This window comes from Marmota flaviventris, chromosome 8 (assembly GCF_047511675.1).
Source record: "Marmota flaviventris isolate mMarFla1 chromosome 8, mMarFla1.hap1, whole genome shotgun sequence".
Lineage (NCBI taxonomy): Eukaryota > Metazoa > Chordata > Mammalia > Rodentia > Sciuridae > Marmota > Marmota flaviventris.
The window spans coordinates 7336006-7360132 of record NC_092505.1 but is presented as its reverse complement, the minus strand read 5'-3'; the positions used below and the strand labels follow the sequence as shown (position 1 = coordinate 7360132).

Below are 24127 nucleotides of genomic sequence, written 5' to 3'. Positions count from 1 at the left end.
TCCGTGGCCGGCACCCGGGATTCACCCGGCCCCCGGGTCCCCTTTCCCGGTCCCAGCTGCCGCAGCCTGAGCGGGACTCCGCGGGCCTGGAGCGCGGCCAGGTCTAATATGCCCAGAGCCGAGGCGCGATGAAGGAGAAGTCCAAGAATGCGGCCAAAACCAGGAGGGAGAAGGAAAATGGCGAGTTTTATGAGCTGGCCAAGCTGCTCCCGCTGCCATCGGCCATCACTTCGCAGCTGGACAAAGCGTCCATCATACGACTCACCACGAGCTACCTGAAGATGCGCGCGGTCTTCCCTGAAGGTGAGGCCGCAGGTGGGCGGCCGGGAACTCTGGGGAGTTAGGCAGCCTCGGCCCTTGCAGGAGCCGGCCCAGATGGGCCATCGAGGTCTCCCAGCCAATACTCGGGTGTCTTGGGAGGGCCGAGCCAGCCGGGGACTTCAGCTGGGACGCAGACTCGGGGAGAGGGGCCAGGGCCACCACGGCCCAGGCGACCAAACCATCTCTTGGCTCAGGGGAGCGGCAAACCAAGGATTGTCCCAGGGACCGGCGGTCCCCAGTTGGCGTTGGCATGCTGTTCCATTCAGGTTTTACTCTCTCTCTCTTCCTTCTTCCCCCTCTGCTCCTCCTTTCCTTCCTCCCGCCTATCCTTTCTTTTCTTTCTTCTTTGTGAATCTATTTTAGTTTTGTTTTCTTTTCCTCTCTTCTTTCTCCTCCTCCTTTCCATTTTAAAAAAATTCTTCTTCGTCTTCTTTTTCTTCCGTCTCTTTCCTCTCCTTCTCTTTCTCCTTCTTCTCCTCTTCCTCCTCCTCCTCCTTCCCTTTCTCTTTCTCTCCCCCCACCTCCTTCTGCTCTGGTTTGGTGTGTTTTGTTTTCTTATTTTTTTCTCTATTCCTTTACTCCTTTCCTTCTTATTTACCTACCTCTTTTCCCTTCTTCCTTTCTTCTTTCTTTCTTCAGCTCCCGTTTCTTTTCCGGGCCTTCATCCCTCCTTCTCTTTCTGGAGAAAAGAGAGCAAGCAAGCAGGGTGCTCGGTGAGGCCACAGCCACCGAGCACTCGTGGGAGTCAGGTCCTCGGTCTCTCGTGCTGCCCTCCCAGTCCTCTGGGGTTCGGAGGTTCGGGTAGGAGAGATCGCGGGTTGGTGAGCTGAAACACCCGCGAAGAGAAAGGTAATTATTTCGAAAATGGCAGGCAGGGCAGAGCTTAGCAGTTCTTTTAGGATTGAAAATACACTACTGGCGGACGAGGACATACCGTCAGGCAGAGATCCTAAGAAATGGTGGCGTGCTGGATGGGCTTTCCCAGCACGCACACGTCGGCCTCCGCCTGGGACTGTGGCCACCCGGCCAGACCTCCAAACAGCAGGTCCGGGATCTCACCCCCAAGGGACCCGGACACTGCCGGGAAGGGCACTGTTCAGGGTTCTGATGGGCGCCCCAGGATTTCCAGGCCCTGGAGCCACACGAGAGGACTTCGTAGTAAAGAGACCACTTCAGTTGCAGGGCACTGGAGGGTCGCTGCAGTACAGGCGACAGGTGTCCTTCGGCCACAGGGCGCCTCCATTAATATCATCCGCGGCCCGGCACTCGACCCGGTAAGCTTTTGCGCTCGGCGCCTCCAAACGTGTTATTTGCGATCATTTCTGGGTCTGCAGCTGCGTTTTCCACGGTCTTCCTCGTGGAGCGCAGCGGGCCTTGTCGGCAATTGCGGCCTGCAGTCCTGCGGCGGCCCGGGTCCGGAGCAAGCGCCGGAGCAGCCCGGAGCCCTAGGGAGCTGAGCGGCCGGAAGCGGTGGCTGGGCCTCTCGGGAGCCTCCCAGCCTGGCCGCGCGGTCCGCGGTCGAAGGGCGCTTTCCTCCGGTGCGCGGAAGCCCTGAACCTGCTGGGCTGGGGCCTAGCGCACGTTCCTGCGTTTCCTAGTCCAATCCGCGGAGAACCTCTCCCCAGCCCCTTCCTTCGCTGGGAGTTGTTCACCGCGGTGTTTCCTACTAGTCGGCCCAGCGATGAGTCCTTGGCTACAGAAGTAGAAATGGTTTCTTTCCAGCTAAAGTTTCGGTGGACATTAGAAGCGAATTAGGTTTATAAGGGTCGAGTCTCCTTTCCACCCGGGGAGTAGTGTTAGCTGGTTTGCTGGGATGCGTCTAATCCGCTTGCTACAAAGCAGGCAGGGTAATGGGCTTCTATCCTCTGTCCTCTCTCTTCCCACCTTTCTTTTGGGGCGGGGGAGAATAAATTATCTGAAGAGTTGTTTGTTGCCAAAGATTTCTAATAAACCAGAAGTTAACTAATAGGAGCGATCTGGGGAAAAGGGCTTATTTTAAGCTATTCGTTGTTTTAGGGATTTCCAGGGAAGTTTGCTAAAATGTTGAAAAGTGGCAGATGTGCTGCCACAGCAGACATTTAAATATCTGTGGGGTGTATGTAACCAGGGAAGCACATCATCAGGCCTTTGGGTCCAGAATGACTGAAGACTTTGCCCCTTGTTGTGGGACCGCGTGGTGTTGTTGGGGTTGATGCCTTGAGCAACTGCTGCCAGTGCTGTGTTCAGGAGCTGCCTACTCAAGGGGCCACCTGCATCTCGTGGGTTTTGATCCTGGAGGTTGGCTCTAGATTTTGTAAATGATCCTGAATCATAGCGTACAACTCGGGGAAGGGGGCAGTGGCCTAATCCCTTCCTACTACACTTCTTGAAGTCAGGAAGGGGAGCCATGCCGTCTCAAGCACTGTCTCACTGCTCATGTCTGGGACCTGAAGCTTTGGGCTGCAACGCCTACTCCCCTCAAGTCCAGTCCGGGTCTAAGGAGTTGGGAAGCTCAGGGCATAGGGCAAAGAGAAGTTGCGATTAGGAAGAACTCCACCATCAAAATAACTCCCTTGCCCTCAGAGGCTTTGAATCCGCTCCCACCCCCCACCCCCCCCCCCACCCCTGCAGGGGACCTTCATTGATTTAACCCGGGTTCTTGAAGCACCCAGGTTGCTGGGGCCCTGCTGAGTTGCTGGGGTCAGGACAATGACCCCACGGAGGTCTTAGAGCCAGAGCAAGTCTGGGTATCAACCAGAGCTCTGAGATGGCTTACAGCTCTTGGCTGAAAATAAAAGATATAGAGTGGACCCATTTGCCTGAAGCAGGTGGGATCCCTGGGTAAAGAAAACTTTTGAGACCAATTTAGTACTTTGGGATGCAGAAAATGAATGGCACAGTCTTAAGGACCGGTGGGATCATCAGGAACCCTTCATATCTGGGGAAATTGAGGCCAGAGAGGAAACTGGCCTCCCCAAAGGCGCTGCAGCAGGGGAGGAGTAGGACAGTAACTGCGGAGGCAGCCGGTTGCTGTATATCCTCCTGCCTCTGCACTGAAGAGGCCACCAGGAAGAGAAACTCAGAGGTCCCACACCAGGGCAGAGGGAGGCACCAGAAACCAAGGCAGACACATGCTGGCAGGCCAATTCTCAGATTTGGGGAAATCTTTCAATTTTTACATTTGGGACGGAGGAGGCTCTGTCATTCTGCCCTGGTAGGCCTCGGTCTCTTTGTAAAGCGGCCCATTACCGACTCCACACCCATACAGGTGCACAGTGGAACCTTGTCATAGGTGGCAGTCCACTCTGGTTACCAGTCGCTGTAGACTCCGGGTGTTTCCTGGACCAGGCTAGGCTTAAATGGCAGTCGCCGAGGAAATCACTGCCCTGAGTCTAAATATCTGCGGCTTTCTGGGTGGCTACCTTTTCTCCCCTTCAACATAGAACTAAGAAGTGGGAGGTAGATAGGGTGGGTAAGGGCAGGAGAGAGCAAGGTCGGCTTTGGAATGCGGGCTGAAAATTGAACACTGGATGAGTTTTAGCGAGTAATTGGAAAGCAGATAAACCTAGGGTTGCGGCAGAGATGGAGTGCAAAGGGTCGCCTGCGCCCCTCCCTGGGTTCCGGAAAGGAGGCTTCTTGGAAACCGCAGATGTACCGAGGCAAGAGACCTGTGGGTGCTTCCTGGCCGTAACTGCACTGTGAACACACTCGCCAGGACGCAGGGTAGTTTCCGTGGGTCCGAGGGCCAACTTGGGCGATTCGATTTCCCTCGAGGAGTCCCGATTAGGACAAGCGATGAGGAAAGGGTGGCGTTTCCTCCCGGACCTTGCACACCGACGGCTAGCTAGGACGAGGGACTGGCCTCTGGTCCCGGCTCAGGAATGAAGTGGGAAGCTGAAGACCCAGAACCAGGGTGTGTGGAGGGGGGAAGGGATTAAGGCCTGAATTGTCCCGGGGACTGGGTTGAATTCAGTTGCAGGCAGCCGGCGAACCCCCCACCCGCACACCTGAGCTCCGCGGGGAGGAAGCGCACGGACTGTGGAATAATTTTCTTGGATTTAAACGATTTGATTCCGAGGGTTTGGTGAGGAAAAAGTCACCCTATGCCAACATGGCATTATAGATCTTCCTGTACCGCAGCCCGAAATCACGTAGGTTATTTTTAATGGACTCGTTTTTTGGAGTGACGAAGATTTCACAACCCTCCCTCCTCTCACTTTGAAGTGGGCCAGGCCTAGGGCTCAGGAGGCAAAGCTCACCGTCGGCAGGGCCGCGCGCGGCGCAGGCCCTGGAGCGAGTAACCGGAGCGCGCGGGCTGCAGATCCAGCCCCTGCGCTCTAGAGCCCCGGACCCCGACCCCGACCCTGGAGCTCCGCGGCGCGGAAAGGAAGCCTCGCCGGGGAGCGCCGGGCGGCTCTGGGTGCAGCGCGCGGCTCGGTACCCGCGGCCGCTGGGACTCCATCTCGCACTTTCAGGACCTACGTATTCCGTCCTGGGGCCGCGGGGTCTTCAGGGCACGCGCAACGCTCGTTCGCAGCTGGTCCGCCAGGCTGGAAGCCGTCTCCCCTCCTTTCCCCCGTCGGCCGCAAGGAGACTTTCTTGGGGAGCGTCTCTACCTACCACCCCCTTCACACCTGATCCCTGGTTGATGTGAACAGGGGTCGCTCGACGGCGAATTTTCCAGGGACCCCAAAGAGAACAGAAAGATTCCAGGACTGAGAAGAACTCCTGTGCGCTGGAGAAGTCCGCGACCCCTGAGAATGTACACGGATCGTGGTGTCCAGAGAGGTGCAAACTATGGGTTCTACTGGATCAGCAAGGCGGTACCCAGCCCCAAACTCCTCCCAGCACAAACTGACGAGACCCGTTAGCCCTGGAAGAGAGCTACCAGAGCCCGCCGCTGCGCAGGGACTGCGGTTGGAAACGCCGTGGGGTGACCGGCTGAGACTCGGCCTCCGCAGCCTGTGCTTGGGTGGAGGAGCAAGAGGATCAAGCCGTTTCTTACTCCCGCCCCCACACACCCTACTAGACTTTGGAGTGGTTTGCTATGAGTATGTGTGACCTTGCATCCTCAGATCTGGCCCTCCAAGGGCAAGAGGTCGCGCTCCCCCAGAGACACACCCTCCCCCCCTCCCCCAGGGAGGTGATAATTGGAGGAGGGGAGGCTGGAGGCAGCGAAGGAGTGGGCTAGACAAAGGGATGGCAGTAGCCACAAACAGCGAGGCCTCACTTTAGCCGGGCTCAGTGAATCCCCAAACAATCCTATTTTAGAGGCAAGAAATAAAGGTTAGAGGTCGGGGCTTTGACTGGAGATCAGGCCCTGCGGCCTGGCCAAGTTGCCTTCTAAACCACAGAAGGCGAGTCCCAGGAGGTGAGACACGGGGACTTCCTCAACTGTCCTAGATTTTTATACCCTTATCCAATGTTCCTGTGGAGGTTGGAGGCAGGGACAGCCGCCTCCCTGTTCTTAGCCCCATTCAATTTTCACAGGAGTCCTGGGGAAGTCTTTCTGTCCCGTAGGGAGGTGAGAGAATGGTGGTCTGACTCTAGTGTTCTTACCTAAGTCCAGGCCCTAGCTCTCGGCATCCAGACCCACAGGCATCCTTCTGGCTAGTCCAGAGGAAGGACAGAAACCTGGATGTCCTCTCATCTGAGCAAAGCAGATGAAAACCTCACAGCGGGAAAGCAATCTCCCTTTCTCTCCAAATCATATTCTTTTTGCAGCCCCATGTTTATGGTCTGTGACCTGCATCCAGAGATACCCCCAGAGCCTGACTGAAGCCCCACAGGACAGTTGCTCATGAGCTGTTTGCTGACTAATCAGAGAACAGGAACCATATTTAGGTGGCTTCTGCAGACAGCAAGTCTGTGGGGGTTAAACCAGAGGACAGGCAGCATGTGAAAACAGACCCTGTACCCGTAAACCCTGGGAGCAAGCAGGAAAGGAGGTACCTAAAGGCTAACTGGCAGAAGTGGGGCATGTGGGCTTGATTCCCTTTTGCCCTGACCTAGCAGCCCCAGTTTCTCCCTGGCTATCCTTAAATGCCAGTGGCCAGAGGTCCCCAGCTTGTCCTGTGGAGGCAGGCAGGATCGGGAAATCCAACCTGGGGGGCTGAGAAACAACAGGTCTCAACTCTGAAAGCAGTCAATACCACCAACAGCTCACCAACTTCTAACCCTGAAGGAGCTTAGCCCAGACTTCAACTCTACCCCACCCCCACTTTTCAAATAAATAAACCAATCCCTTTCCTGGGTCCAGGTAAGGGCCACATGCCTAAAGCTTCACTTTTTCAGGAGTGTATATGGCTTTCTATTACCAAGAGGATGCTTTTCATTACAAACCTTACTTTATTCAGTCTCTGCTTCAGCCCAAAGTATATTTTTATGGGCTGAGGGGAAAAAAGAACTCACCACAGCAGTTCCTAATGGAAGAGCTGGCAGAGCCTTAGGGTGAGGTGGTGCCTAGGTGGGGAGTGCTTGGGGGAACCATTTGGTGATGCCTAGCTACCTCCAGCCAGGATCCTGAAGGGCAGTCGAAATCTCCATCAGCACAATAGAGGCATGGGAACTTTCTGAAAAATTATAGTGATATAGGAGAATAAGATCTCTCAGATATTTGAATATTTGAATAATGTGAAAAATCTATAACTAGTTAGCACACTGCTTCATGGAGAGCCAGAGCCTTCAGCAGGCTTTGAAACATTTGTGCCAGTGGAGCCAGGTCTGGAGGCCATTCCCACAGACCAAAAGTTTAGTCCAGGTCTTTGGACCACTGACCCTGCAAGAAGCTAAAGGCCAGGAGGCCCTGCTCATCTTGGGCACTGTGTTGGGGCCAAGGCTGCTTCAGCTCCAGGGACCTGGAAGGACTCTGAGTCAGGGGAGAGGAGGACAGTAACAAGGCACATTTGTTCGTTTTTGGAAATCGGATTTCCTACGTTCTTATTAAATTCTTTCTTCATCCACGTCCCACTGGTTTTAAATCTTGGTTCTTTCTATTGCCCCTACCATGCTTCCTGCCTGGTGTGGGGCAGGAAAAGCCTGAGAGTGAGGGCAAGTGGTGCCCTGGTAGGATCAGGATGCTTGGGGGTGGGAGCAGTCTCCTGGGGTTAGAGAGCTACCTACCCTCACCCAGTGGTGGCTTAGGGGCCAAGAATTAAAAAGCTGCCAGCGTGTTTTATTTGGGGGGGGGGGGGATGTCAGGATAAGTGGAAGTTGACCACTTCCTTATTAGACCGGGATGAACTCTGATTCTTAGAGTCCAGGAGGAGAAATGAAAGGTCATCCCTTTTCTAGCTGCCGAACTGTTTCCAAGAAGGATCTACAAAGCCACACTCCTGGGCCTCGAGCTGCGTTTTCAGCCTCCTGGGTGGAGGCCTCTAGAAGCCACGATGCCCCGGACTCCCACAGAGTCAGAGAGGAGACCCACGGTGCCAGCGCAGCGACTCTCCGGGAATTCATGCCAGGCTCCCGGTTTAGAGAGGACTTGCCGCCTAGGGAACCACACTGGATTCACTGCAGCTGACCAGGTTTTCAGCCCAGCGCTTCCCGCCTAGTTCAGCCGACTCCTGACCTAGAGTCCCGCACTCAAGGGCGCGATCTGGGTCCGGCCCACGGTTTCCGGGAGGACGTGTAAACCCTGAAGGGGTCGGAGCCGAAATGGGAGCTCCCGGAGTAGGGAGAAAGCCCGAGGGCGTATTCTCTAAGAGGAAGGTTAAGGAGGCTAGGGCGCAAGTGGAGATGGCGGTCACTGGCCTCTGTCTCCTGGTGCGGAGGCCCAGGTGCTAACCGGAGGGTCCCCAGGCAAGGCCCCTAACGGAAGGATTCTGGGGAAATTTAAAGGTTCTTCTATCCCTCCTTGCGCCGCCTCCTCAGGAGCTTTCTGGCTTCGTCTGGAGTTGGTAGAGGCAAGCCTGGAGTCTCCCAGTCACAGCGGCTGGCCCGAGCGCGAAGGGAAAGAGGATACGCAGGGCCCCCATTCCCCTGACGCATTTTCTGCACCACTGGTGGCCGTCGGGGAGGTGGTGGGGAAGAGCAGGAGGTTCTGGGGATGAGGCGGTTAAAAAGCACAGGGACTGAGGGGCTCTGGATTGTGCGAGAACCGCCCCCTCTCCTTTACCTTCGAGCCTACCCTGGGCTCTCCCGGCTCTGGGCCCACCCCGCGCCCGCCGCTGGCGGATATGGAACGTGTTCCCCGGAAACCCCCAGGTAAACCTTCCTGGGCACGAAGCTCTGAGTTTGGAAGGGGACAGCTCTTCCGGGAAGCCAGTGAGAGCCGAGAAGACTATGGGATAACGTGGAGGGGAGGGACATTTTCTTTTCTTTTCTTTTTTTAATATGGGAAAAGCTGCCCCTGGACGGCGGGGCCTTTCCGTCTGAGGCTCTCTGTCTTTGGGAAAAAGCAGAATTGCGGGCGTCACCTGGGAAGGGAGGAAGAGAAGGTCCTTGGGGGAATGTTTACAGGTCAAATCGATATCCCTGTTCGGCTACGAGGATGGCCAATTTCAAAGCAGATTAGATTACTTTGTGGCATTTCAAATAAAACGGCAATTTCAGAGCCTTGAGCACGTGGGCGACCCGCGGGAGCGGTCCGCCCGCTTGGCTCAGTGAGCGCAGGGGCACTCTGCGGGAGACCTCGAAGGGAATTCCTCCTCAGGTCTTTTTCTTTTAAACCGAGGGCAAAGGGGCGACTGCGAGGGCACAGGCTGCGGCATGCTGGGCAGAGGAGGCGGCAGGGGCACGCTCCAGCCTCGAGGAGCAAGGGAGCGCAGGCTCTGAGCGCTCTGCGTGGCGCCACCGCCTCTTGCTGAACGCGGCCGTTTACTGGTTGTTTCATTTCCTTGTCCAGGTTTAGGAGATGCATGGGGACAACCGAGTCGCACCGGGCCCCTGGACAGTGTCGCCAAGGAGCTGGGATCGCACTTGCTGCAGGTAGAACCACCGCGCCGGGGGAGGAGCGCCGCCGCCGCCAATCGCCCTGGCAGATGCCCGGGCGGGGGCTCCCTTCCGACCCTGCCACCCGAGTCTCGAGGTGCGCGGCACAAATCCACAGGCCGCCCCCAAGCTGAAGAAGTCCCAGGGGCGGGGGTGGCTCCCGCCCGGGAGGGTCAAAACCCAAGCGTGGATGCTTAGCCTGTGCAGCCTCAGCCCCAGCCCCACCCTGCATCCCTCTCCCTCCCAGCGCCCCAGAGTTTCTAGCTCACCCAGACCTAGGCCGAAAGGCGCCCCTGAAGGTGATTAAATCCTTTCAACTTTACTTCGGTTTGTACCAGACACCGGGCCAGGCTCTAGAGCCAGAGAAGCACCGATCAGGAAGCATTGAGCCACAATGTGGCAGCGTTTAGCAAGTGTGAGTGTGTGTGTGTGTGTGTGTGTGTGTGCGCGCGCGCAGGAATGCGTAAATGAAACGACAGCATCAATAATGAAGCAGCAACAGTTGGCACTTATGCAGAGTTTATTACAGACCAGTTTTCTTTTCAAAAGGTTACTTTAGCATCTGGTATCACCACCCATCTTGGTCGCTTGGTTTGGGGTCAGGCGTTTTGCGCTTCCAGTCCTCGACCTTTTGGTCCCAGACTGCTACACTGCCAGGACCTCAGCTTTCTATCCCTGCAGTATAGAAGCGCTGATAGGCACCCCGGTATTGAATTTGGGATGGGTAACCTGGGCACCAGGGTCCACTTCCAAGTCAGCATCTGGCGCTAGCAGAGGACAGCAATGTCCTTTACAGAGCCTCATCAAGGACCTGATTCATTCACCAACACTCCCGCCCCCCTAGAAGAATGCTTACCCAGACCTATTTTGCATTTCCTCTATTTTGTGTTTCCATTAAAAGGGGAGGGGGGAGGGTAGGATGTTGGCTGCAGGGCATTGTGACTTAGATCTGCGAGTGGGTCACTGAGGTCTGCATTTTGAAAAACCAGATCTTTTCAAAACTTTTGCCCCAAATGCCTGGGAATGATTTGTTTTTGAAAATACTTGTGTTAGGGAGAAGGGAATGGGGGAATATTTGAAACCCGGAACTTTCACAACTAGAGAGAGCTGCGGTGGCATAGCAGCCGGCGAGGTAACGCTCTCTGGGAGCCTGGCCCACACGCCCTCGGCTCGCCGGCTGCCCTCCCTTCCAGCTTTGCGTTGGATGTTTTCCGTGTTTCATACTGTCCACATTATAAGTGACACTAATATCAGGGACAACTAAGTGCTTGCAGGGGAACTTCAGAGAAAGTCTGGTGGGCAAAGTCAACACTTCCAGAGGTCTTACATTTAATTAATTCCTGAGTGGTGTGTGGATGGTCGTCTTTGCAGTTATTATACATGTAAGTGAATTAGGTAATTGAAGCTAGGAAAGCACACTCCATGTTTTCCATTAAGAATATTATTTTTTAAGCTACTGCTGGCAACGTTTAGAATTTAATTATGATAATTTCTTCACTTTTATTTGTTTTCCTAGATGTTGCAAGAGATCTGTTTTGTTAAATGTGTCTCTAATGGTTTTAGAGTTTAGCAACTATGCAAAATACACCAAAGTGTCTGTAACTTTAGAAATTGCTTTATAGTTTATATTTCTGAAATGTCCCAGATTCTGTTAGGAAAATGTGTTGTAGCTGAGTTAGAAACCTGAAAGTAAGACATAATCAAGTTGCTGGTCTCAACCTAGCACAGGGAAAGGTAGTGATAATTTAGTTAGCAAAGAATTTTTGCAGCAAACGGTATTTGAGACAGCAGAATGTAAGGATATCTTTCAAGTTTCATTTCTGCTACGTTCTTTATAGCTCACCTCCAAGAGGGGGGGGGGTTGAAAACCCAAAGGTAATCTGGTTTCAATTACATGCTGTAAAAATAGAATTTGTGGCCAGAAATTAATCTGGAATATTTTTTTATGGGAGTTGCACTGCGGATTGTATGGGTCTTTCACAAACTTTATTGCTTTTCTTTGGTTCTGGATCTAAAATATGAATGAGTAAATAAAGTACAGTTTCCTTTTTCAAAAATTTAGTCTTTGACACAGAAAAATAATCATTACCTTTTTATTTGTCTTAATTATCTCTTATAGTTTTACTTTATTTTTAGAGGGCTTAGGTAAAAATCAGAATTTCGTTTGGTTAGTTTTAATTTTTCAGAAGATACTTTTTCTCCTTGAATTTGGCAAAAGTTATTCAATCTCTTACAAGTTGAAATAGTTAATTCTATAGACTTTGTCTGGTAAAATAATCGGGTATTTTGTTTTATTTTCTGGGGAGCGGCAGTGGTCGGAATTTATTATTCAAATGGTACTTATGGGTAACTAGAATATTGTGGCAAATAAAGAGTATGTCCTAGTGGTATAAATGACTGCCAATTATGACTTAAATGGTCTATATAGTAGTGGATGTTCCCCTAAGTACCATAGAACTCCGGATTTGTGCTAAGTGCTAAAATAACTCCAAACAATAAAGCTACTACATTTAAACTGAGCATGATAGGAATTCTCAAATGTTTCACATGATTTTTGTGATGTGGATGTAAGATTGTTTTTAAAGTGCTTTAAAAGCATTTCAGAGCCTGGCTTGGGAAATAAACCTTGAGTGTTGTCACCTGTGGTCCTCATGGCCCTGGCTTCATTTTTGAATTTAACAAATATGCGTTGATTTTTTTCCCCCAGTGCTGGGCTCATGGATGCTGGTGAACACTTCACCACTGAGCTTTTTACCTTCCTCCCACTTCACCTCCAGCCCAGTGACAGCAAAATTTCTAGATTTAATGCTGGTGTAGAACTAACATCTCTTACCCTGATACGTTTTCTTTTTCAGACTTTGGATGGATTTGTTTTTGTGGTAGCATCTGATGGCAAAATCATGTATATATCCGAGACGGCTTCTGTTCATTTAGGTTTGTCCCAGGTAGGTATGGCCTAATTTTATGTACAATCAAAATATTCGATTAAATGGTAGCAGATTGTGAGAGCTTTGCCTAGCCTGAAAATGAGTCTGCATTTGTATATGAACATTATTCATAACTGCAAAATACCCCCACCCCCACCCAGTGCTGGGGATTGAACAAGCTCTACCACTGAGCTCTATCCCCAGCCCCAAATTTCTCTTAATAGGATGCCCATGCAGTTTTCTTCTTCTTCTTCTTCTTCTTCTTCTTTTTTTTTTTGCATTTTTACCTTTTTCCTTTCTTTTTCCTTTGGGGCTTGTGACCAGTATGTCTTCACTGAGGCCAGCCCTGTTCTGAGTCTGTCCTATGCCCTGCCCTATCTGCTCACCTAGTGATGTTAGATGGCACAGGAAAGAGCTTCCCCAGGGGACCTCGAGTCAGTCCACACATGCTGGGCTGCACATGGTATTGTGCGTTGCTGTGAGGTGAGAGGAAGCTGCTGTAGAACATGGATTTTATTCGGCATGTGCTTTGGGGAGACAGAAAGGGAAGGGGTAGATTTATGAGTGTTCACATGGAATTCAAGGTCATTTTTCCTGAGTTTTTCCAGGTCAGTGGTTGTTTCAGTAAAGCATTTTATATGCTTGTGATAGAAACTCATAAAATTCAGTTTACTACTGTTTTGCACTGCAAGGTCCTGGTTTCTTTAGAACATTTAAATATTACCCATTTTTCTGGAAAAGTGAAACCATCTTCTGAAAAGGGGGTTCCTCCCTTAGAAGGAAGAGATGACCTCAGCTTGTGGACCCCCAGCCAGATGAGGGTTGGGTGGAGGGTCCGGCTGCTGTCTGGGCCTGTGGATGGCCCCAATAGGGAGAAGCTGACTGGGTTTCCCTTTCACATCTCTGATTTAACAAGCGTGGAACAGAGAGATAAAAGTCACATTTTTTTATACATGCCAGGACTAAACGTTCCTTTATATTGTGAGCTCTCAGCGTGACTTTTCATCACAAGTGAGGACATACTACAATGAATGACAGAGACAGAACAAGGGCTCCAGAAAGGCGTGTCAGTGACCTGTTCTGTCCACCCTCCTCCACAGTTAAGCCCAAATGGAACATGCCTATTAATGTTACTTGAGTTTTTCTCATTGAAAAACAAAATTACCAAATTTGGGAACCTGAGTTTGGTGTATTCCTTTTCTTTTTCTGCCAGTACATTAAAAAAACAAAACAAAACAAAACAAAAACTTGTAATTGTTTTACAGCCATCTCTTCCAATGTATGCACATCCTTCTCCACATCCAAGTGGGCTTATGTGTTTCCTATGCAAAGTCTGTTAAAGGAAATTGCATATTAAAATTGTTTAGAAGGTTGTTTCTTACTCTCTCTTCTCTTATGGGGCCTGCTATCCCAAATAGTTTATCAAATCTTGACTCTTTTTTAAATGTTTATTTTTTAGTTATAGGTGAACACAATATTTTTATTTTACTTTTACGTGGTGCTGAGGATTGAACCCAGCGCCTCACATATACTAGGTGAGCACTCTGCCTCTGAGCCACAACCCCAACCTCCAAAGCTTGACTCTTGCATCTATGTGAACCGTGGGATAAATATGTGTACAGACTGAGAAATGTTTTGAGAAGATTAAATTTACTATTTCTATGGGACTGGAGGTTGTAGCAGTTTAGTGGTAGAGAATGTGCTTAGCTGAATAAGTCCCTGCCCACCCCTCACCCCCAACCCCCCACAAATAAATGGAAAGGAAAGAAAAAAGAAATTTATTACTTTACATTTTTAGAATTAATCAGAACCATTTACTTGCACCTAGACTGGTTTCTACTTCTGACCTAATCTATGGGTTATTTACCTTTTAAAATTATAATTTACTTTTGATAGTCTTATTGTCACAAATAAGATAAAACATTTCACATATTTCACATACTTTTAAGACGATTTGTCAAAAAAATTTTTGATCAGGGGCTCACACTGGCATTAAAGTGTTTTTGTAGCTGTAGACGGAGGCTAACACAACCTCACCGAGGAATCAGAAAAAAACCAGTTGCCCTGCATGATCAACTTGACTTATCTTTTTTACAATTGTCTTCTCTACAGGGAACAAAGAAGCTAAAGGAATCTATAACTTTCTTAGAAAATGGTAGTACTGGCCCTTCCCCCCTTTTAAAACAACGATATAAAGTTGTATTTCTGTGTATGATCACAGAAATCAATTTGACCACTATTTTTCAGTATTAAATTTATATCTGAGATCCCTAGCAGTCAAAACAAAATGGGAAATAAATTCAACTATCCAGGAACTTAATGTCCTGGGGTTATATTTTAAATAATATGGTAGTGCCTGCTCTGTCTCTCTTTCAGATCATGCTGGGAAACAGATCAGAATAACCATTTTGTGTGATTTGTGAATTATAGGGAGCTATACAAAAACCAGACAGCCTCACTTTCATTAAATACAGTTTGCAACTACAGTCCTCTTAGGGTTGCTCGGTCACTTGGAATATGTGGGCACATCATTAGGTACTGAGCACAACTTAAGCAATCTGTCACTCAGGCAGCTCAGCCTACCAGCCTACCCTGCACCCCACACAGACTCTTTTTATGTGGGAAAAAGATTCTGTTGATTATGAACACAATAATTAAGAATGACCAACACATTGGAAAGGTAATGACTAAGCCTTCTGTCAAGATTAACTCCACATGAGGAAATGGAGGTAGCATAAAAGTATGATGTTTCCTTTTCATCATATGCAAAAAACACAACTTTGTATCATTGTTTTAAAAGGGAAGAAAGTCCAGGTATGACCATTTTCTAAGCAAGTTGTAGAGATTCCTTTAGTTTCTTTGTTGCCTGTGAAAGGACAATTGTAAAAAAGATAAATCAAGTTGATCATGTAGGGCAACTGTTTTTTTTTTTTTTTTTTCTGATTCCTCGATGAGGGTGTTAGCCTCCATCTGCAGCTACAAAAACACTTTAATGCCAGTGTGAGCCCCTGGTCAGTGGCTGGGGAGTGTTCCACGGTGAACTGTTTAAATAAGCAACAACAAACTTTTCTCTTAGATCTGCCTTCTGTTCATGATTAACTCCACAGAAGGAAATCTAGGTAGAATTGCAATGTGTATTTTTTTCTGTCTTCTTTACTTAAACAGTAAAATAAAGTATTGAATAGGATGTCAAATACCCAAATACTCTTTTAAAAAATGTTTTGCACCCTTTAGATTATTTTCATTACTAGCAAAGAATTGGACAAATATAACAAACCAAAAACCTTAATAAAATAGGCTTACGGACTGGGGATAGAACTCAGTAGTAGAGTTCTTGCCTAACATGTGCCAGGCCCTGGGTTCAATCCCCAGCATGCACACAAAAATATTAGTAAAATTTTACCCAGTAATCAGAGTAATGCTTTAAAAGGTGGTGAATAGCAATTGTAGTAATAGCTTATATTTACATGGTGCTTGTCTGTGTTCCTAGAACTTTCAATTACTCTCAGTGACATTATCTCATTAAGTGAGGTTCATGTTAAGTCAAGGTTACACTCCTTGGTAGAGGGTCATAGGAACATACCTTCCCCCATCAGTTCTACCATAATCGCGTGAAAATTCACAGCAGAAGAGAATTGTTCTGTTTTGTCCTGCTTTTGATCTGTACTATCTAAATACCTGAATTATACATTTGAGGATGTAAAAATGATTCTTTATATTCTTCAAACCCAAAGCCTTTTTTTTTTCCTTTTAAATGCTGGAGATGAACCAGAGTCTCTTCCATACTAGGCAAGTGCTCTACCACTAACCTATACCCCCAGACCATGTTTATTTTATTTTGAGGCAAGTCTTGCTTAGTTGCTCAGTCTGCCCTCGAACTTACCTCATTCTCCCAAGTAGCTGGGATTGTAGGCATGTGCCGCTGCACCAGGCTTAAAAAGGATTCATTAAACTTTTTTAATACCAGTATTGGAATTTTAAAAAATCTACGTCTTATGACAGAGTGAATTTTTTTTTTAAATCTTAAGCTAGTAAACAAGAGGTCATTGTTCTTAAACTATGGTATTAAAAACGGCAGAGATAAGAGAAAGTACAGTTTGTCCACCTAGTCCAGAGGCCGAGCATTAGAAAACAGATGCATCCAACCTGGGAATTCTGTCAGGTTTGCAGGCACAAAAACATACAGACGCATTTCAATATGTTGGAAAAGTAGTGCCAGGAAGCACTCTTATCCATAACGTTCACTGAACATTTACCAACGGATTTGATTCCTTTTTTGTTCTTATTATTGTAATTATTTTACATATATTTAAGCAAAAACAATCCCTGTATAGCTGCTATATATAGTTTTAAATATCCTTGTGGTTCAGATTTCTTTACCAAAGTTCCATGTTGTATAACATTCAGGTTACTAGTATACATTTTCATATAAAATAGCTGTTTATGAGACACATAAAGAAAAATGTAATATTTGAGACTGATACCAGAAACACAATCATACAAACAGCAACCGTGTAGGTTAGAGGCACAAGACCAAATTCTTTCACTTTTGAAATAAAGAGAAAGGACGATGTTTTATGTTTGTTGACATAACTTGAACCCTGAAACCCAAACCATCTTATTTTTAAATGCTCAATTTACCATACTCAGCAAAACACCCAAAACAGAGTAATGTGCATTTCCCCAGTGCCGAGTGACTGTGCCCTTCCCCACAGAATATACCCTTTTAGTGTTGTATTTATCATAGGCAGCTTTCTTGGCAGGAGGAAAAGCTATTCAGCAAAACATAAAAAAGCTCTTAGTAGGAAAGTCATTCATTTTGTAGTTAGCAGGGTTCTACAAATAATAACGGATCACATTGAAGTTCTGTTTTAATAAGTCTGATGTATGAGTCCAGGGAGTTTTATGGCAACAACTCTCTCTCCTTCTCTAGACACACACACACACACACACACACACACACACACACACACACACACACATTTTTTTTCCCTGCAAGGTAGTCACATTTCTTCCGGCATTGAAAAGCATGAATAGATAAATAAATACAGGAAACACATGTCAACCATAATTTTGAGTTAAGGTCAGCACTGTTTTATCATTCCAGAATTTGTTCTGTAAAAACATTTCCTTTATTTGAAGGCTGTTTTACTTCCTAGACAGTCTTAGTGTTTTCCTGTCCGTTTTATAATGGACCCAAGAACTCAGAAAATCAAGCCCTCCTTCCCTGCCTCTTGACTCTCCTGGTTCTCCAATCTCTGATGAGAACAGGAACTTTGGAAATAGATGAAAAGTTTTGGGGATTAAAACATGAATCCCACCCCTAAACAGTAGAGATACAAGTTTTCCTGCAAGTCCCTGAAGGTGTTTCTCAACAGAGACATTAGTAAAGTACTATTTTAAAATTTTTTTTTTAATTTTTGTTGTAAATGGATAGAATATCTTTATGTATTTACTTCTATGTGGTGCTGAGGATTGAACCCAGGGCCTCACACTTGCTAGGCATGTGCTCTGCCACTGAGCTACAACCCAGCCCCACAAAGTACTATTTTTTCTCTCAAAAAGAATTTCAGGCAAACCAGAATGATCATTTTTTTTCCCCTTAAAACATGGATAAGGGTATCCATTACAGGCCAATACCAAAACATTATTATTATTATAATTATTTTAAAATAAGCTGGACCTCAATGGCACAGTGCTTGTCTAGCTTGCTTGAGGTCCTGGGTTCAGCCTCCAGCCCCCAAAATAAATAAATATATAAATAAACACATATATAGTAAGCCATTGAAATAATGACTTTAAAAATCCAGCTCCTTTAGTATTTAGCTCTAAACTCCCCATTTTGATAGCACTCTGTAATGTGCCCCATAGCTGCCGTCAGGATAAAGGAGACTGCTCTGTCTCATGTGGCTGGCTTAAATGTTGCCGGTTTATTTAATTTAAAACCTTTTAAGGGCTAACAGGAATGACTTGAAAGAAGAAGGTTCATTTCTCTCTCTCTCTCTCTCTCTCTCTCTCTCTCTCTCTCTCTCTCTCTCTTTTTTCCCAACAAAATGACGTAAAAGTTTTTCACATGGGCCAATCTCCATTGAGGTCGATCGCTGAGGCCCCGATTCGGGAGGTGGCTGTTGAGGAGGTGACAGGGGGATGTCTGTAACAGGATTCTCTCTGTGCTCTGCTTGCCTCATATTCGAAGGAGGTGCTCCAGGAACAATGCAGAGAGTGGAGCCATGCAAGCCTTTTGAGGGGATGAAATTACTTAGCAGACCAGAAACAACCTCTTCTGAATAAAGAAGGCAGTTTGCCACATCTTGACAGATTAGGAGAACTCGCTGGGAGGAGTGGGATAAATTACTTCACCTCTCCATGGCCCTTTGGTTCCAAGTGAAGAGCTGAGGGCCCCGGAGGCTCCCGGGAGAACTTCTCAATGAGCCACTTGGCTGGCCTTATGCTGCTGTGGGACATGGTACATGGCACCTGCAGGGCTGCCTCTCCGTAGATGGCCCCCTGACTGACAGCAGGTAGTCTCCAAATGTGCCCTGGCCAGACACAGGACGGCCACAGCCTCCTTGTGCTCCCTAGGGTCACACCTCCCTTGGGCAGGGCTGTGAAGACTCTTCAAACCCATTCAAGGTCCTTTGCCTCCCAAGGGCACTATTTCACATGCTGGGCTTTGGGGTTCCCACTGGCTGCGTTGAAATTACCGTCATTCTTCCTGATGCTCCTCCAAACAATACTGGGATACACTGACAATTGTCCTTATCTGTCACTCCCAACTCTACTAATAGGAGCCTTGAAAACAGAACTGTGCCCCAGTGCTCAGAAGGCTGCCTTGGTGGCTGTTTCTGAAACTTTCTGTGCCTTTGCCCATCTGTGAAGGGGTGCAGGTCTCAAGGACTCAATAGCATATCCTTGAGTGGCATCCGTGCTTGGGAGAACATTCTAAAGGTGCTCGCAGTCAGGAACTGGACCACCAGGGCCCTCTGTGCAAATATCCCAGTAGTGGGGTTTTTCTGGAACCACCCATTCCTGCAGAGCCAGGTCCAGGCAGACACAGATGTGGCTGGAGGGCTGCCCTGGGGCCCCCCTGTGGGGTGTGTCTGGAAGTAGGCGTTACCCTGGTGTTGAGGTAGCAACCCCAGGAAATAACCACCACGTCATGTGGCTGGCTGGAGTGGCCCCAATCCCTCCTGCAGGTCACACAGAGACACAGCCGCACCCTTGGGCCAGAGCTATAGAATTTGCACAGTCATCTTGGACCAGGAAGGCCAGAGACACATTTCTGGCAATGTGAGAGAGGCCTGGCAGTGCCTGAGGCACACGGTTCAGAGCTGCTGAAGAAAGGGGCTTTGTCAGAGTAGAGCCTCCCGTGGTCCCTTGGTCAGCTCTGAGAGGTGGAGTGGACGTGGCTCTGGGAGGGAGCACAGTAGGGCCGTAGTGGCTATCTCAGGCAGGCAGCATGTGAGTGGGGGTGCAGGACAGAGCCCAGAGAGTCGGAGTCCATTTTGAGCTGTCTCTGTCTGAAGGATGCTGCCCAGGCCCCTCCAAGGCTCCTCCAGGGCGTTCTTTCCTGCTCGGACCTCCCCGGCTCTGAGCTCAGGCCTGACCCTCTGGCTTCTCAGGCATGGTAGGCAGTTCAGAGCTGGGCTGTGGGGAGGCAAAGGTTCCACGTTTGACGCAGGTGTGGGTCGTGGGCAGACTCCAGTCCTGACCCCAGCAGGGTGTGAGCATGTGGCACACCTTGCACTTTCCCCTGGTGCCAACCCTGGAGAGACGGTGACATTTCTGCCCCTCCCATCCCTGCAGGTGGAGCTCACGGGCAACAGTATTTATGAGTACATCCATCCATCCGACCACGACGAGATGACGGCTGTCCTCGCCGCCCACCCGCCTCTTCACCATCACCTGCTCCAAGGTAGTTCCTCCAGGTGAAAGTAAACAAGGCCACGTTCTTAACTATGACCCAGGGCTTGGCTTACCACACCTGCCAAGGTCTAGGGGTTACCAGGGCAACACTTGGCCCCATCAAGTGGGAGGTGCATTTTGGCCTCTTTTAAACCAGATTATTTAAACCAGCCCCCATTACTGCCAAAGACTATTCAGTGCTGCTGGGGACGAAGGTGCTCGTGATTTAGAATTGCAGGTTGCAGCCTCACGGGTCTAGACCTGGGCTGCAGCTTCTGAGGATACCGCCCAGGGGGCTGTGAAACTGCCTAGGGAAAACTACACCTGAAATTCCCCTGGGTGACAGCGGTTCCTTTGCTATGACCACAGACTGTAAACCATTCTGAGAGCAGGAGGACAATGGCTTTGCTATTTTCATGTTACCTTGTAGCCATGGTGGACATTTCAACATATCATTTATGCTCGTGGCTACTGCAAAATTCTGGAAGTCATGAGAGCCACCACTGAATCTTGTTATTTAATGTAGTGATAAAATAGCACACTTACATCCATGTTCAGGGTATGCCACTATGTGTTTAAATACTGGGATAACTACTTTCCTACACAGTTGGTTTGTTTTGTAACTATATGCATTTTATTTTATGCATTTAAAAGTGTTACTCTGAGCAGGGGTCTAGGTTTTTTTTTGCCATAGCACAAATCATTTAAGAAATCCTGGGCATCACAAAATCATAACAAATGCTGGGAAGATACAGAAGTTTTCTAGGGACCCTGGCCTCTTTGTGGACAGCTCAGAGAGGCCAGCAGGCTAATGGGTCTCACTTATGCCTCAGACTATAGTACCCAGTGGGGCCCCAATTCCCCAGTGGAACAAAATGCAAATAAAAGACTTCAAAGTGGTGAGGATATTTAGCCATGGAGGAGAAATATGGCTTTCATTCTTATTGCTCCCTCCTGGGGAAGATTACCCTCAGGCTTGGAGGAGGGACCACAGAAGCGCATGCTCAGTTGTCCAGCAGCAGTTGATCTCGCTGTTCCTTTCCAAGGAGAGAGTCTGGTGTGCCAGCTTCTGAGACAAGACGGGCCCGACTATAACTACAGCCTGTGATAGTCGTTGGGATGGGATGGCGTCTAAATCAACATGAAAAAAACGATGCCGAGAGAGTCATGCAAGAACAGTGACTAATTCTTCCACTGTGGCCTGTTTTCAAAGCTGGACACAGATAGCAGGAGTCCTAGAGAATTCCTCAGAACACCATGTCGTTGCTTAAAACCCCGCACAGGGCGCCCCCTGCCTGGCAGTGGCCTTCTGCTACTGCCCTGGGTTTCATGTTCCCCTTCCTGTGTTGTAGCCTCTGGAAAAGTGTTGAAAGAATGAAAGTAAGTGCAGCTGGGGTACAGTGAGGCCCGTCTACTCCCGTTTCTGTGGGGTTTAAGGCTGAGGTGGAGAGCAGTCCTAGAGGAGAGGCAACAAGCTGCTGACTCCCTGCAGCGCCAGCCCAGGGGTGCAGGGCAGGGCTCCCGAGCACACGGTGCTCTTCTCACTCACAGATTTTCTGCCTGGATGGAACCCCATTGTTTTATGGTGAAATGTGTGAGAAGTGCGCCCTCCCCCCGGATGAGTAAGACCAGGTGGTACTTTTGAGACGTGGGCTTCCACACCTCAGTGACACCTGTCTGGTTCAGACAGGAGGACTGTGGGTAAAGCACATGGCCTGTCCAGCTGGGGAAACCAAGGAGGCCTCTGAGTCGATTCCCAGACTTCCATGAGGCAGTGTCCTCAGGGACGGTGGAAGACCTTGCTCCACTCCAGCCCTTTTTTTTTGGTTACTGGAGATTGAACTCAGGGGCACTCGACCACTGAGCCACATCTCAGCCCTATTTTGTATTTTATTTAGAGACCGTGTCTCACTGAGTTGCTTAATGTATCACAGTTGCTGAGGCTGGCTTTGAACTCACGATTCTCCTGTCTCAGCCTCCCAAACCGCTGGGATTACAGGTATGCGCCTCCATGCCCGGCCCAATCCTTTTTTAATGATAAATTTATCACCAGGCACAATGGTGCATGCCTGTTATCTCAGCCTCTCAGGAGGCTGAGGCAGGAGGATCTCTAGTTTAAGGGCAGCCTCAGCAACTTAGTGAAACCCTGTTTCAAAATGGAAAAGGGTTGGGAATGTAGCACAGTGCTAGAGACTTGCCTAGCATGTGTGAGGGCCTTGTATTTATTTACAAAATAAATAAATAGATAAACTTATTAACCGCCAACAAATGTCTATTTAGAGTGGAGTGACAGCCCCTCACTCGGAGGTGTGGCCTTTCTCTATTGCTGTCTCCAAGGGCTGGTGTCCTTTAAAGCAGAGGAGGACTCCTGTATGTTTGCAAGAGTGAGAACAGAGATTTATGCACAGGGCCTTTCAAAGAAAGGAAAGAAAGGTCTGGCTTGGCTAAGCTGTGAGGGGTTCCCTGGGGAGGTGGAGGAGACAAGAGCTGCTCCTTCCAGGGCTAGAAATGCGGGCCAAAGCTTTGCTCTGGCCACGGTGGTTCTCGGCACCCAGCGCCCACAGTGCAGCTGGTAGGAGGTATGAGTGGCTGGCCCCCTCTGCCAGGGAAAGAGCCTACGCTGTGACTGACACTTAGCATCTGCTACCTGAGGGGAGTCAGACTCTTCTGGGCCTTCATGGTATCTCAGGTACCCACTCCAAGACTGCCAGGAAGTTCTCCCGATGCCAAGCCACTCTGTGGCCTCTAGGAGGTGACGGTGGCCGGTGGAGCTCTGCCAGGCCCTGCCCTTGACTCCAGGCTGGCCTCCAGGCTGTGGCTGAGATTTGAGCTGCTCTCTTTTGGGACCTGTGGAAGCCACACCAGGACAGGGCCAGTCTCTCCCCTCCCCACCCAGACCTTAGCAAGGTCTCAGGGTCAGGGTCGGGGCACAGAGGAGCAGGCCTCTGACTGTGGCCCTGGGAATTTCATGATGCTGTGTGGGGGGAAGATGGGAAGCAGGTGGGACAGTGGCCCATGGAACCTCGCTCCTGCTTTCAGAGTACGAGATAGAGAGGTCCTTCTTCCTCCGAATGAAGTGCGTCCTGGCAAAAAGAAACGCAGGCCTGACGTGCAGTGGATACAAGGTATGAAGGGCCCTGGGGGACGGAGAGCTGGCCGCGGTTCTGCACTGGGTACTTGGTATTCCGCCTCACACTCAAGGATGTCTGCAGAAGGGAAGCCTCGGAACCGAACGTGTCATCCCCACCAGGGCAGAGGTCTCGAGTGACTGGCTCATGGCTGCTTCCGAGGCCCACGTAAGGGCTGGTGCTTTAGAGGGATAGTCCAGCCTGGCTGGCTTTCGTCCCACGAGACCAGAAGTGGCTGTGGCTCAGGATAGACTTTTGCCCTGGTGCCCACAAGTTCCACTTTGCATGCTGGACAGTCCCACAGTAGCAGCTGCCCCTGTTGAGGATCCACATTCCTGGGCAAGGTCCCGGGCCATAGTGAGTGCTCAGAGCACAGAGATGTCACTCTTACCCTGGAATGTTCCATCATCCAGGGCTGGTGATCATGAGCTTGACAGTGATAACAGGGCCCATTCTTAGGTGCCAAGTAGAGCTTTGCTCTGAGGTACCACGTCTGGTGAATACAGTCACCCCAGCCCTTGGACGGGAGGGTGGCTGTCCTCATTGTGTACTCAAGGAGAGGAGCAGAGAGGGAGAAGGATGGTGAGCCTTGTGGAGCCGGGACCTCCATGCCCAGCCCTGCTCCTCCTTGGCCTCATCCGTCTTCCAGACAGGTCGCTTGCTCTGGCTAATTCGGGCGTCTAGGAGCAGGTGACCTGCAGAGCCGGCTGGCAGTGTCGTTCCACAATGTCAGAGGTAGCTGACGTGGGTTAAGGAAGTCTGCTGTGCCCCAGGAGCCTGTTACCCTCGGTCCTCTCTCTGAGCTCCCCACTGCCTCCAGGATCCTCTCTGCTGTCCTCCCTGAGAGGTCACAGCCATCAGTCACTCTGCAGTTGGAGGCAGCTAGGAGCCTTTTCTAGAAACATTTGTTCCTTTGAAGAGGAGGGAGGAGGGTGG

General features: G+C 49.4%; 1 protein-coding gene across 1 annotated transcript in view; it reads left to right on the top strand.

Annotated features, from left to right (window-relative positions):
- The first annotated feature begins 128 nt into the window (after nt 1-128).
- The window catches only part of Sim2 (SIM bHLH transcription factor 2), a 45085-nt gene continuing 21086 nt past the window's right edge, over nt 129-24127 (top strand). Inside the window, exons 1-5 of the mRNA XM_071615788.1 lie at nt 129-303; nt 9146-9228; nt 12087-12176; nt 19965-20073; nt 23103-23188. Coding sequence (XP_071471889.1) covers nt 129-303; nt 9146-9228; nt 12087-12176; nt 19965-20073; nt 23103-23188 — 543 coding nt within the window. The remainder of the gene's footprint in view (nt 304-9145; nt 9229-12086; nt 12177-19964; nt 20074-23102; nt 23189-24127) is intronic.